A 16,387-nucleotide genomic window follows, 5' to 3' on the forward strand; every position below is an offset into this window, starting at 1 on the left:
ATCCACATTGTAGGGTACACATGTTCCTTTATGATCCACATTGTAGGGTAAACATGTCCCTTTATGATCCACCTTGTAGGGTAAACATGTCCCTTTATGATCCACATTGTAGGGTACACATGTTCCTTTATGATCCACATTGTAGGGTACACATGTATCTTTATAATCCACATTGTGGGGTACACCTGTCCCTTTATGATCCACCTTGTAGGGTACACCTGTCCCTTTATGATCCACATTGTAGGGTACACCTGTCCCTTTATGATCCACATTGTAGGGTACACATGTTCCTTTATGATCCACATTGTAGGGTAAACATGTCCCTTTATGATCCACATTGTAGGGTACACATGTTCCTTTATGATCCACATTGTAGGGTACACATGTATATGTATAATCCACGTTGTAGGGTACACATGTCCCTTTATGATCCACATTGTAGGGTACATATGTATCTGTATAATCCACATTGTAGGGTACACATGTATCTTTATAATCCACATTGTAGGGTACACATGTATCTTTATAATCCACATTGTAGGGTTACACATGTTCCTTTATGATCCACATTGTAGGGTACACCTGTCCCTTTATGATCCACCTTGTAGGGTACACATGTCCCTTTATGATCCACATTGTAGGGTACACATGTCCCTTTATGATCCACCTTGTAGGGTACACATGTCCCTTTATGATCCACATTGTAGGGTACACTTGTCCCTTTATGATCCACCTTTTAGGGTGCACATGTCCCTTTATGATCCACATTGTAGGGTACACATGTATCTGTATAATCCACATCGTAGGGCACACATGTCCCTTTATGATCCACATCGTACAGTTCCAAGATGTTTCCCCATTGTAGGGTACACATGTCCCTTTATGATCTATCTACCTTGTAGGGTACACCTGTAACTATATAATCCACCTTGTAGGGTACACATGTATCTGTATAATCCACCTTGTAGGGTCCACCTGTCCCTTTATAATCCACATTGTACAGTACCAGTATGATTCCTCATTGTAGTGTGATAAGTCCCTCTCATTTGGTGTTAGTATTACATTGTAAAGGACCTGTAGGAGACAGGATATTGTGTACTGTTGTCATACAGATCTAGTATAGATAGATTTATTTTTTTTTTTAAAAATGATAAAAGGTTATGGCATCTCTTTGAGTGTGAGGAGTTTTTACAGATTCTGATAGAGTATAGTGTTGATATTTACAGATCTGTCGACCTTGAGTTTAGAGGATGTAGACTCTGTGTCAGAAGCTGACCGTGACACACTGGCCCCGCTTCCTCCTCCCCATTGGAACAACCAGTATCCGTATGGTAACACAAGCTACCTACCTACGAACCTCAGCTACATCCCGCCCTACAGTTACACCAGCACAGATAGTCAGAGCTACGTTGGCAGCTTTGTTGACGGTATGGACAAGTCCGTGACTGGCGGAGGAGGAAATAACAGTGCAGGAAGTGTACACAGTGCATCAGGTAAAAACATGTTGTCTTACCGCAGTGTATACTTTGAAAATGAAATTCAGATTTTCAGGACTATTTAAGATTGATCTGATGAGATTTCCATCTGTTGGACATTTGGAGTAAATTTACTGCTGGGTGTAACACACTGTTTCAGGAATCACTGAAATATAAGCCTCTTCAAAATTAAACATAGAGTAGCAACACTGATACATTCTGGACCAGTATTAGAAATATTTGGTTTGCCACCCAGCTGCGAGCTTGATTCACTTTGCTGATATGTGACTGTTTTGCCGATTGTTTCACACCTGATCCATCACCCACTTAGGGAATACCTTTGTTAAGGAATATACCTAAAGGGAATATAATAGAGTTACAGACATGGTACAATAGGCAGTCTTGTGTCATGATTTCTCTTGTGTCGCTGAATGCTTAGCATTTCTTCATATTTTGCTGCATTGACAAAGCTTTCATTATAGATATCTCCTTGGAAACTATTGAATCACAAAGCTTGCATAATCTTTTTTTCTTAAACTACTAGAGCATAAAGCTTGCAAAGTCTAATTTTCTATAATGAATCCAAAACTTGAATACTAGACCACCTAGCATGAGATAATCGTCACCATGGTGATTGATCATTATGAAGACAGATATAAAAGTTAGTCTGACAGATATTGAAATTTACATTAAACTGTTCTTTATGAACAAAAACTCTTCAAAATCTTCCTGGTTTCAATCAATAGATAAAGCTTATTGTGATATAGAGGTCAGAATTAGATTCAGACAGCAAGCAAACTGTTAATTACGTCTATTGTGCTCCCCTTAATGCCTATGAGAATATGTTATCTGTAAACTGATAGTGACTGGAATTGCTCAGAATACAACAACATTTAACAACTAAGGGAATACATTATCTGTAAACTGATAGTTTCTTGGATTGCTCGGAATAAACTTGAATTTTTTTTAACTTATTTAAATTGATAGTGATGGAAATACATTATCTGTAAACTGATAGTGTCTTGGATTACTCAGAATATAACTACATTTAACAACCAAGGGAATATGTTATCTGTAAACTGATAGTGTCTTGGATTGCTCAGAATATAACAAAATTTAACAACTACAGGAATATATTTTCTGTAAACTGATAGATAATACTCAATACCTGAAACTGCATGTTACTGTTTAGAAAGCCAAGAATATAAAAGTATGAGTTTTGATAACATTGATAAATTAGTTTCTTAATTTTCTAAAAAAAAATTGTCTTGAAGCCGAAATTTTCAGCAACAATTAATATGCATGTAAAAGTGAATGTATTTCTGTCCTAGCATGGATCAGCATTGTTATTATTTCTGTAACTTTTATTTGTTACTGGATGTAGAACCATATAGATGTATGAAACTGCTGTGTTTAGTTTGAAAATTTATGTTTCTGTCCAAAATTGGTAATAAGTATTTTGTTGTCCTGTCGTTCTTACTGACAACCCACCTGGTGTTGGACTTAAACACATGTTTGTGGTGTCCGACTGTTTATGACACCTCCATAGTGTCCGACTTCATCAAACCCCAGGATAACCCTACCTCATGGTTTCCATTTGTGTTTTGAGTATATATGTGTTATTATTTTCCCCCATTTTTTTCCTCTCCCCAATTTTTTTGGTTCTTTTTTTTTCAGTTGTCCAAAAAGATTGTGCATGTATTGTCAGTACATACAATCATTTGAAAAAACTTTGGGAAAATAAGGATAAGCAACAATTCAACCAGCTCCAGCAACAGCCAAATTCCATGGTAACCCCATATACGGACTCCATGGATTTTGCATGTTCACGGACCTCCACAGCTAGTTCTGGTTTGTAGTCTTGTTTGTTACCCAGTGCTTCAAGGTCATGACCTCTATAAACCTGCTGCTGTCATGGTAATGACCTTTACAGCAGTTTCCATGGCTTTCTTTCTTTTTCCCTTCAGTTTTTATCTAATTTGGTGTTGGTGCCCGCCGTTGGGGTTGGTTTTTTAATTTTTAATATGCTTTTGTCTTAACACTGCCTTTTAATTCAGTGCTTTTTTGTGGGGTATTGTGCAATATCCCAGCTTTACACGGGCTTCTTGTCACTTGTTGTTAACACTTTTAATATTTTGTGCAATATCAGTTTTTATATTTCCAGCTAATCCTGAGCTTTGTGTTAACATACTGCATCAGGAAGTTCTGGAGACAGCTCTTTTGGTGTTTGTGCCTCAGCAAACACTCTTTTGATAAAATTTTGTAAAACTGACAATTCACACTCTCTGTTACCAATTAACATAGTATACTAAAATAACTAACTACTCTAACAATACTTAGTATTTCCTCTTCAGAACAAAAATAGGACCCTCTCATAGTTATGCATTCAGTGATGGTCAATACCATTAGTTCCCAGCAATATACATTATGCTCTGTTTTGTTAGACTGCTGCTCCACAAGACATTAGCTAAATTCAAAATAATACATTTTGTACAATTTTAGACCCAGTTATATTAAGTGAGATGGAGTGATGATGAAATTGATAGTAATTAAGGAAACAATGTTACTTATGATTATTTATTTTTCGAAATAAATGAAAGAAGATCAGCATTCTTACAGACTCTAAGCTTGCTTGTTTTGGTATATCTAAAGTATGTACCTATATGTAATGCTATACCATTTGTTTTTTATGTGTATCCACTGTATACTAAGCATAGATTTCAAATTTTGCTTTTCAAACATAGCTCACTTGTAATTTTCTGTTGGTAGATACTTGTAAACCACTCTCTTTCATGATTAAAAATTTTCACAATTTCCAAATCACCAAAAAATTCACTTCAATAAACTTTGTGAGACTGTCAATTTTATACTCCTATAATTGTTGAATATGATCCATGTCTTAATTCACAACAATTTCCTGGAAAGTTAATCACACATGAAAGAAAGTTGGGTTTACAGCACTTCCTTGTTTAGTGGCAGTGTAATTACAATAGTTACCCATAATTCCTGCTAAGTACTTTCCCATTACTTTGCCATTATTCCTTAAACTTGGATTTTGTCGCAACTTTTCATATTCCCAGTATCAATCTTACTCTGGTATGTATGTACCATATAAAATAGGTTTTAAACTTGACAGATTCGTCTTGTACATGGGACTGGGAAATCTCACACACTATCTAGTGCTAGATTATTGTTGTCACATCTGATTTGTGTAGTACTGTTACATGTTAAAATACATATTCTACTGAAAGGGAGGTAATCTAAGGTAATGGAAGAAGTTTTAAATGAAACAAGCTGTAGCAGTGAAATTCATCACAGCACCAAAATGGTCCTAATATTACCATTATAGCTAAGGCAATCAGTCCGCTGATGTTTATGTCAATATTTTTTTTTGAAAAGTTGTAACACATAATTGAGTTCTGCTGGAATCTTCTATGTACTCTTTACATGATTCATAGTTCTTTGCTAATGATTCCTATCAAAGTTCTCAGTGAATTCAACTAATCTCTGAATCATAGGTTCAAATACAATGGACAGATAAGGTCGTCTGTACATAATATGGTCCAACACAGTGGACAGATAAGGTCGTCTGTACATAATATGGTCCAACAGAGTGGATAGATTAGGTCATCTGTACATCATTCAGTCTAACACAGTGGACAGATAAGGTCATCTGTATATAATAGTCCAACACAAAAGACGTTAATGTCATCTTATTTATAGTTGTTTTGTGCTCCTCGGTTTCATGATTACACAGTTATCGGTTTACATAAATTTTCACATGTTCATCCCATTGACTTTGGTTTTGTCATAAATCGTTATTCAATTCATATATAATGCAGTAATTTGTGACCATAAAACAAGGATATGTCGCACACAGAAGTGAAGAAATCCACGTAGGCGGTTTATGTCAATAACCTGATGTAATGATGTTATATATCTGTGTGATTTATAACTAATATCACAAGTCATTGGTAATGTTTATTCAGCTCCTTGTTAACAGCTGTGACTGTATAGACATACTGGTATTAGTGTGGTCTTCTCACTCAAATTATGGCCCTTTATTATCCACTACACATTTGTATAATCTACTCATGCTTATCATAATCCTACTGTCAATTAATCCTTGTAGCTCTGGGACAAACAGCAGTAGTACAATGTTATCTGGAACAGAATATAGTACTGTAGCTCTGGGACAAACAGCAGTAGTACCATGTTATCTGGAACAGAATATAATACTGAAGCTCTGGGACAAACAGCAGTAGTACCATGTTATCTGGAACAGAATATAATACTGAAGCTCTGGGACAAACAGCAGTAGTACCATGTTATCTGGAACAGAATATAATACTGAAGCTCTGGGACAAACAACAATAGTACAATGTTATGTAGGACAGAATATTACTGAAGCTCTGGGACAAACAGCAATAGTACATAGTTATCTGGGACAGAATGTTACTGTAGCTCTGGGGCAAACAGCAATAGTACATAGTTATCTGGGACAGGATATTACTGTAGCTCTGGGACAAACAGCAATAATACAATGTTATCTAGGACAGAATATTACTGTAGCTCTGGGACAAACAGCAATAATGCACTGTTATCTCTGACAATATATGATACTATGCCTCTAGGGCAAACAGTAATAGAACAATGCTACCTGGGACAAATACTGCAAAGTGAGACAAAATATATGATATACCCCAGTACTTTTAAAACTATAGACTACTTTTTCATTTTTCACTGGGACAAATGGTGAAACTGTAAAATGTAAATTCTTCTCGTTTCATTTGGGACAAAATGAGAAACTAAAATGAAATTTAACAATGTATGTACTGACATGACTGTGTTGATATCTCTGATATTCTGTATCATGCTTGTCAATTTTCTTCAGTTTTAGATATTGGTATTTTTCAGCCGATTTTTATATGCATGTCATCTGTGAACTTTTAACATTGTAAGCTGTGTCTTTCAAATCAAATGGACTGCATTGTATACAAATAGTCCATTACAGTGAAAAGGATGGATTCCTGGTTTGTTTGCTACTCTTGCGTGTTATAATGGACTAAAGGAATAGTCCATTGTTATGTAAGAGTAGACAAGGTGGAATGTGGGAGGCTGCACATGAAGGGGAGATAACTCTTCGCAGACATCAGATATCGTCATGTATTGCTATCATTGTTGTGTATCTACCTGCTCAACCCTATGCCTTGATGCCTCACCAATAAAAACAGATGAGTTCATTCCTGGCTTTGGGATGAACAGGTTGTTTTTCTTGCATGATAAATATGAAATAAATCATTTATTTTGGGTTAATCTTCGTTACTGCACATTTTCTGACTCCTGAGTTGAGATTTTGCTTCCGTTGTCCTGATTTGATGGGATATTTTATGTTGATTTACTCTGGAATTCTGGCATGGAGACATTGTGAATTGCCATTCAACATCTGTCTATATTTTATATGTTATACCTGCCGCAGTTATACATTTATTTTTTCATTTAAGCATGCACATAATTCAGCCAAGTTTTCCTTCTTCACTGAATTCTTTTTCACCAATATCTGGTTTTTTTTTTCTGTCACAAATTTTTTCCTGTCATAATAATTTTCATAGTGAATAGCTTTGCATGCACTGTTACACTATAATTGTCTAGGACCAGCCAAGCTAAGGCATTGACAGGCCTTACAAAAGCTTTTAATTCACAAGGTAAAACTTTCATCATTGGAGCAAAATTGCAAGATTCCAAACACTACTACTATCATCAAGATGATTTACTTTTTGCATGTTTCTTTCTGACATTGAAGAAAAAAATGAAGTGCCATATAGAGTATTCAGTTTATTTTTTACGTTGAGTTAGTTGTTTCAAAAGTATTGAGAAGTTATAAGATTCCCTGGTAGTGATTTGCATGACATTACACCTATTCATTTTATCTGTAGTTTTCATTTCATTTTATGGTAACTTTTCATTTCATGATTTCACCACACATTTAATACGTTACATCATTGACGTCAGTAACAGGTATATATATATATGTATATACTGGTGTAATTATTTACTCTCATGTCTCTTTAATTTTAGTATGTTTTTGATTTCTCTGTGTTTGTTGATTTTGGCAGTTCACAATGCTTGCTCATGTCTGCCAGTAAATCTACCGGCGGCTCAACGGCTGTTGTCAAAAACTTTGTGTATCGAGTCAGCCGAGCCCAACAACAATGTCCGTGGTAAAAAATCTGTGTCAAAATCTCCTATAACCACGGTCACCAAGGAGACTGTTGATACGGAAACAGAGGCTAGACACAAGTCTGCACCCTCACCCACTCCACCTGTAGAAGCTGATGGCACAGGTATGTCAGGGGGACATAACTCAACTTTGCCATCATTAGTCAGGGGATGTAACTCCGCATGGTGTCGCCACTGCCAACATCACACTGCCTAGAACTGCTGTTGCTGCCGAGCTTGACACGGGACTCGCATGAGGTCTTCACTGCTGCGCTGTCTTGTAGGCACGCTTATTCCGGACCCATTATAAACACAGAGAAGAGAGATAACTCTTGACAGTTGTTTCCAGTTTATTTTTTTTTATATAATTTTGTGATCTGTTTACAGTGGTTCCATTTTGTACAGCATGATAGTGATACATTTGCCCATTGTCCAGCTTCAGTTCTCAGGATCAGCATTACTAATATATCTGATTAACATGTTTGTTACTGACATGGTGACCCCCACCTTCTGTGTCTCAACAATTCTTGCTTTTATTTTACATCCAGCTGTTGTGAATGTTTAACCCTCAAGTTATAACCCTTAGTGATGTCGAGGTATATAGTTGGTGTTTCCAGTTGTATTCCATTTACTACTTCCTGTTTGGACATCATGGATGAGGGGTCTGTATGTAGAATGTTACTAATTTTCTACACCCTGTAGCAAGGGTGAATTGAGGTCTAAATGTAAATTTTTCTAGGCTGTTACTTTTATTTTTAGTTTAAAAAATTATTCTCACCTTGTTTACAATGCATTATTTCTTATCTTTTTATAGGAGATCCAGATTTGGATATATAGCTCAGAACTAAATCTTTTCCTTATAGCTGATAATGAAATTTCACAAATAGACAAATTGTTATTTAGATTTTTCTGTGTTTAAGGGACACGCTTATTTTGACAATAATTAGTTTGTACCTGTAATAGTTCACCTGTATAGGTGGTCAGGTGATTTTTATGATTTTATTTAATTTCCGTTGAGTTGTTCTTGTGATATTATTCTAGTTCTATTGATCTTTGTGAATGATATGATTGTAGCATATAGAACTATTTTATTGCAATATTCTATATTTATACCATATGAAAATATAATATTTCATTATTATATTTATCTATATAGTTATATATCAGACATTACATAATGTACATTTTATATTACTGTAAATTATATTATGATTGCATGCACATGGCTATCTTATACCAAAAAATGTCTTATGAAATTGCCTACTAATTGTGACACTAATATACTGGTAGAAAGATAAAATTGGTGCTTTCATTATTTGACCTTTGTAAATATTGAGAGGACAAAATATAAATAGCATTCCCCTCACTTTTACTTTGAAATGTATATTTGTGTTCATTGATACATGTATTGACAAACCAATCAATTCAATTTTGTGTTAGAAATATTATTGAAAGTGGGATATAGATTATGTTACTCACCAAAAATCACAAATGTCATATTGGTAAAGAAGTTCAGGTGAATTTCAATATTGTCATAGTGTCATATGGCTACTTCGTGTCATATGCCTAACTAGTGATCTGTGGCTACCTAATGTCATATGCCTAACTAGTGTCATATGGCTCTCTAAAGTCATTTACCTAGCTAGTGTCATATGCCTAACTAGTGTCATATGTTATGTACTTTGTTCCTGCCAGTATTAAAAGCCTTTCAAATTAATGTGTTGATATTCACCTTGACAACAGGCCATTATTGTAGACAGTATAGTGTGCTAGTATTGACTACTCTTATGCTATATCCTGTATGTTGTATGCAGTTTCCCAGAAAGCTTATTCTATAGCAGAAATAGTTCCAGTTACATGCCTACATCATTAATATTATTCAAAATATTCAAGCAAGTTTCACCATAATGTCCTAGCACCTTTTACTAAAGAAAGCTTCTGAGATTTTTGCAAAAGAACTCATTATTACTTTCAATTTCCACTGCTAGAGAAGAAACTATACCTCAGGTTTACAAGTTTTATCCGTAATCAGTTGTTCTAAGTTCCCTCTAGCCATGCTGTATATATTGCAGATAGTATTCACCAATATATTTACTTTTAGTTTACATTTTGTTATTTTAATTCAATTCAAAAAGAGAAATTAATTCTCAAAAAAATAAATTGATGAAATATTTGCTGTATCCAGGTATTGTAAACTGACTTCAACATATATTATCCATACAATGTAAAAAAAAATACCAATTTAGACTGGCATCTTGATAGCTCTGAATTCTCTTCACACTTAATGAAAACAGAGGAAAGCATGTACTAACAGGAGGTTGTTGTGACTAATGTTACCACACTGTACCAGTCAATGTACCCGACATTAATATGTATACTACCTTACAGTCTATAACACATGTAACCCCTGGTGGTTCTCATAAACGATTTAAACAATATTCTTGTTCAAGTGCAGTACAGTTGTCAGTTATAATTATTATTATTTTCAGAAACACATTCGAGACTTAAGTGGTTTTATATGCATGATTTCTTTTACTGTTTCAGGAAGCAGTGCATCTGGAAGCAGTCGAAAGGAAAAGGACAAATCTGACAGAAAGTCAGGAAGTCCGGCAGGAAGTGGGGGCAGTGATACGGAGACCGCAAGTCTAGCAAGTGCTCGGCGTGTACAAGTTGTACCAGCCCCACCATCAACTAACATGATGCCGCCAAATATGATGCCACCAAATATGATGCCACCAAATATGATGCCGGGACAAGCACTGCCTCCTCCCCCAAGGGACCTGTCTAGTATGCCACAAGATTTAAGTGGCAGTAGACAGTCTTTCAAAATGGCTATGGGAAATCCATGTGAGTTTTTTGTGGATGTCATGTGATCCATCATGTGGCCCCTATACAGCCAATCAGCTATCATTATTTGCATGCTGAAAAAAACGTTATATAAGAATTGGAGATTTGATTTCCTGAATGGGATATTTTATAACATGGAAAGAAATTAGTTAAGGAAGACATTTATGACATCTTGTCATATATTTGCTTTTAAATCATGATAGTTAAATCAAAATTCAGGCCAATGGAACGGTACATGACAGGATAGTCTGCAGAGAGATAGGAATGGACAGGAATTTGTTTGTTGTGTGATATTTATGAATGTACAGTTAACTCATTAGTCTGCATGATCAAGTCCCGACATATCCTCCTGTAGTTCATACAACTTGTATACTTCATACTGTATGCTAATGTATCGCCAAGTTGTTTTTAGCATGTTTGCAAATATAATTTATTTTAGAAGATTTGGTGTGAGGAAGTGAGCGTGACTGTAATACAGAATTTGAATGTTAATGTGTCCTTTACCTTTGCAATCATAGCGATGTATAAACCTATAGATAAGTCGCTATTATTGGATGGGTTGTTTAACATGTATAGTCAGTTTTGATGATGGCTTTAAGCCTAGTTGTCTTCTTACTTTCACTGTAGGCGATTCAGTCATCGACTCATGACCTCTGACCTTCACCCTGACCCTCATCTCCATGGTTACAGCTTCCTTCCATGATCGCCGCATTAGCTGGACTAAGGCCTGTTTCTTTGCGTGCGCGTTCAGTACAGGCTGATAACAGGGGTCACCTCCTGTTACCACGGAATCGTGCTTGGTGCTTTTAACTACTAAACCTTCAACAGCAGTAGGCCTAGTCGCTACGGATCATGTGACTTGTCACATGATCACCTTGGCTCCTCCTTCTTCCTGGTCCACCTCGTCTGGAGATCGTAAATTTTCTATTTGTACTCTGAATGGTTGTCGCTGTCTTCTGTTTAAGTCACTTGTGATTAGTTTTATAATAATTTACAAAACACATTTTTATTATTTTTATTCCGACAATGAATTTCTTGATTGATTTTGTTCAGGTATCTAGTGATTGCATTAAGGTCCTGTATGCATGACGTTGTTGTGATAAGCTTGCCTTCCATTAAGGTTCTTGGTGATTCCATCTCATTTACGCTCTGGAAGATGCTAGACTGATTCTTTTATTCTCTATCATTCATTCTGTCGATCTTTCTGTGTCTTTCTATTTGTAATCTTCCTCAGTTGCAGCATGTTTATGTGTGGAAAGATGCCCAGGGTGTTAAGAGATGTGCTTTGCCTGCATATCTTGATTTGGCATGATTATCACATGGACGTAGATATTTTAGAGAAGACATTTTACGTTGGGTTTTTTTTTATGTCCCTTTTTTTTTAATTTTAACTAAATTATATCAACTGGTTGTCAATTTTTTATTTTTGAATTTGTCAAAATGAAATCAAGTTACAACTATATGTTTACATCACTGCTGATTTTAACTCCAAAGATTGGAAAATGGAAGAGTTACGATTTGTAATAATTATGTGCTTCGATAAGTTTTTTTTCCTTCATTGAGAGAGATTTAAATTGATTCATGATAAACATTGAACATTATGGTCAGAATCATGGTTGATAATCAATTATCTGTTTGCTCCAAAGTAACATAGATCAAGCTGAAAACATAACTAACCAAACAAAAGTTATGTATTCTTTTGCATTTTTACGGAATAAATTTTTTTTGTAAGTATTCCACTCTGTTTTTTTACCTTTACCAAAAGACTTTTGCTATTTTATTTAGAAAATTATAGATCTATTTTATTTCAATGAATCAATTTACTTTTCAGTTATTTATGCCTGTTGGTCTGTTTTACTGATGCTGATGAATGCATTTTAAAACAAAATGTCTTTTGATGAAAATTATCTTTCAGATCTCTGGTTTAAATTATATAAAAAAAAAAAGGAAAGATTATGAGTTTTGTCTGTCCAGCTGCCCAACTACATTCATACCACCTACAGCAAATACTGAGCCTTATTGTTTCATGTTTACATTTAACAATTGAATCAATGTATTGCTTCCTGTGTTTGCCCCAGTACAGAAAATTTTCAGGCAATGGATTTGATATCAATAGTGAGTGAACATTCTTCATCAGATATCATTCTCAAGTGAGACAAAACAGGTACTTGTAGTTGTGTGAAATTATCAAACAGTGTCACAAATTATACACATATTACAATGTTTACATGCAATACCTCTGTATTTCAGTTTTAATCTGTATGATTCTGTATTGTGATTGATTAATTGATGTTGGATATTTTTTATCGAGGAAAAAATCTAATCTTGTTAGCTAAAATATACAAGCATTTGTTCTAAATTTTCATTTTTTCAAATTTCAAAAAAAAAATTAAAATTTGCTAATTGTCTTAATCTACACAATATCAAGTGGAAACATGAAATGGCAACACTCTCAAGAGACAGTCTACATGGACAAGAAGATTGATAATTTTTGAATACAGTATATATATATTTATACATAAAATGTGCTATATGTAACATACAGAAACTGCATTGCTAGCATCTGTAGACACCTGATCTGTGTAGTCAACTTCAGCTCAACATTTACTTGCATATAAGATGAACTGAAATACAATGTTTCGCATTGGATCAATACCAACATATAGAAATCTTGTAGCTTTCAGATGTTTATTTACTTATGAACATTGAATTTTAGTTTTTAAAAAAAACAAAAAGCAGACATGGTATTTCAGAAATAGTAATGTGTAGTGAGTATCTGCTGCTGTTTTCTTGATGTAATGAAAAGTTGCAATGTTTTACTCTTTGAACAAATTTTGCCAGAAATTGCAGTAATGAAGATAAAGATTTGCCAAATCATGATTCAGCCAAATTAAAATTCTTTCTCCTATGAATATTTTCAAGGATATTGTAAAATTTTGTTTTGTCAAAATCAAACTGATATTGCACAGGTTGTTATTTTCTCAGTTTCCAATTTTTCACTTTTTTTTTCAAGAGTGAAATAAAAATGTGAAAAATAGATAACTTGGAAATAAATTTCGTAAGTTTTATGACTTAATATAAATCCATAATAAAAAAAATAAGTGTGTCAAAAGTTTTTTGATAGAACCGTGACAATTTTAACCATAGAAAAACAGCTTTCACAGTACACATGATCATTTATTACCCAGTGATAATAGGCTGGGTATATGATAGCCTGTTCTATCTTTGTAGAACAGTCTTCTGAGTTTATATCAATGTAATCTGCTGATGTTTAATATGTTAGGCATTATATAACGCATTTCATCAGAAGTGGCTCAGCAGTGGATCCGACCATCCTGGGGGTGGCTTAAGGTGATGAGGAACTGTGTTATTTATAGAAGACACAGGTGTTTCAATTGTACAAAGGCAAGACCTAGACGAGCCAATGTTGGCAGAAATAGGAAAGCGGTGCTTATGGTTGTGTTAGTGAAGGAAAAATGATGGAATATATTTTATTGTCATGAAACCAAATGCAGTAAAAATGCAACTATGTGATGGGAATTAGGTATGTGTGTATGTCTTTGCTTGTACAACATGTATGGAAAGAGAAAGTAGGCTGCATCAGTCGCTGTAATACAACTGGAACAATGTCTTCTGGAAAAAAACAACTTTTAATATCATTTAGCTTTAAGTGTGATCATTACTGTTCAACCCTGTATGCAAAATGTGTGTAGAGTGGGAGTGAGGATCGAATATATGAGGTGAGGAGAACATTTTAAGACGATGTGTGTTAACATGTCACTCAAGCTTGGAGTGTTACTTTCTGTCTAATGTCTTCTGCTAAATAATTTAGTCATTCTTGTTTCAAATTCTCAAGAAGATGTGAATTGCTGTCCCAGTTTAACCATATACTGACTTCACCATTTCTTGAGATTTTATGTGGAGCTAAAATTTGATTCTGAAAATCTCACATTTTCTTAGTTTGTAGTCCAAGATTGGAAAGATCATGGTGTTGCTTGGATTCTTTCAGGGAAGATAACCAATTACCTGACTTTTTTTTCATTTTATGAAAGATGATGTGTTATTTCCAAATTGTGCAATATTTTGTATATATGAACCAATACTGTATATCTCACTCTGTTTTTAATCTATATGATACTTTTAAATCAGTATATTTTCAATCTGATAATTCTATTGAATGTTTTGAAATCGCTGATTACTCAGTAGTGTATATTTTGTTTCTTTATTGTCTTTTACTGAAATTTTCACTGATAGATTCAGTCTTACTTACATAATTGCAAAGATTTATGAACAGTTTATTTTAAGTGTTGAAATTATACCTTTAATTTCTTTGAAGTTTTTATACCACCTGACCCAGCATATAAAATGTAGATTGAATTTGGAACATTATGTTTATTCAGAAAGATAATAAGAAAAAAGATAGTTTTAGCAATTCTCATTCTACAAATTTTTATCTGAATAAACCAGTGTCACTACTTACTGGTCAAATTGTATTTTTTTGTCTGTTAAGGATGAAATGGTCAAACTTGACACAAATTTTTCCAGCTTTAAAGCTGACAGGTCTAGTTTTAAACTGAGATGAGAAATTTTGAACTACTGTTGTGTCATTGCTTAATAAGTGGAAGTCGTATGTATAAATGAGATCCCGTCATCCAAGGCATTGCCCAGTGAAAATGTGTAAAAGGGATTTCATATAGCTGCATGGTATGATCCCTTCATGTAAAAATGACGTGTATGTGTTAAGCAGTGTGAAAGTGATTTATCAATGATGTCGGTGCAATGAACACAAAGATAGACATCGCCTAGTTTTTCTTTTGTCCGGTCAAGTTAACAAAAAGGTCTATCAGTGATTCTGAATGTAACATTTTAAATGAAATACCATTTGTTTGTAAAACAGTGTTCATAGTTTACAAGTTATGGTCAAGGATTGTCTGCCCTTGTCCATGAACTTGAATGAGGTTATGGTTGAGGGTTGTTTGCCTCTTGTCCATGACCTCAAATGTATATAGGTTATGATCAAGGGTTATTTGCCCCTCATCCATGACCTGTAATGTTTGCAGGAGATGGTTGAGGGTTGTATGCCCTTCTCCATGATCCCATGTTTACAAATTATGGTTGAGGGTTGTCTGCCCTTGTCCGAGCATCACCATGATTACAATGTACTTGGTTGGCCCCCCACCCAGAAGATGTTTTGTACAGAATATTTGATGGTAGATGATTGTGTAAATGATATCGGTCTAGTGGGCCGAAATAAAAATGCCCAATATAATTCTCTTTGTTGTGTTAATTTATGTAGCCAGTGCACATGAAATCCAAGTGGAGCCCCGACTCTAAGGTTATAAATCTTTATTTATGTCCAATTTCTTATGTATATGCAAAAAATTATAAACTGAATGAAAAGTGATTGTGTTAACATTCAACATGAATACCACAAATGTAGTCAAATTACTTGATTACTATGTTATTCACGAGGTAACAACGACATATTTTACGATGAAACATTATACATAGCTTCAGAAAACCAATATAATTCCCCGAACTTCCCTTATTACTCCGTACCATAACACATATATACCAAGTAACCTCCATGAAATCGTTTCTATTATATATCTGTTCATAAATTCAAATGTTTCTTTGAATAAAGAATTACTTGTGGTATATCAAGGTGATATTATTTACCATTCAACGTTCCGACAGACACTGAGTGGTCACGTGATTACAGTCTGCTTTAACGGAGTAACCTCCCATGGTATTACTCATCAGGGAACTGCTCTCAGACTTTCAAGTAAAAATATTTGATGGAGAGTTCTGTAGTGCTGAAAATTAGCAAAGAGGCATGAAGCACT

The 16,387-nt window shown here is 34.6% G+C and overlaps 1 protein-coding gene across 4 annotated transcripts in view; it reads left to right on the forward strand.

Annotated features, from left to right (window-relative positions):
* LOC132559904 (segment polarity protein dishevelled homolog DVL-3-like) overlaps window positions 1-15,810 on the forward strand; it is a 53,088-nt gene extending 37,278 nt beyond the window's left edge. For 2 of the 4 annotated variants that reach the window (XM_060224533.1, XM_060224535.1), the window contains 3 exons: window positions 1,227-1,493; window positions 7,592-7,819; window positions 10,239-15,810. In XM_060224533.1, coding sequence (XP_060080516.1) covers window positions 1,227-1,493; window positions 7,592-7,819; window positions 10,239-10,567 — 824 coding nt within the window. In that variant the 3' untranslated portion in view covers window positions 10,568-15,810. The remainder of the gene's footprint in view (window positions 1-1,226; window positions 1,494-7,591; window positions 7,820-10,238) is intronic. The other 2 variants (XM_060224534.1, XM_060224537.1) reach the window with 2 other exon arrangements.
* Window positions 15,811-16,387: the final 577 nt, after the last annotated feature.

The sequence above is a fragment of the Ylistrum balloti genome, unplaced genomic scaffold (assembly GCF_031769215.1).
Source record: "Ylistrum balloti isolate Yb309-2 unplaced genomic scaffold, AGI_CSIRO_Ybal_v1 Utg370992, whole genome shotgun sequence".
Classification (NCBI taxonomy): Eukaryota; Metazoa; Mollusca; class Bivalvia; order Pectinida; family Pectinidae; genus Ylistrum; species Ylistrum balloti.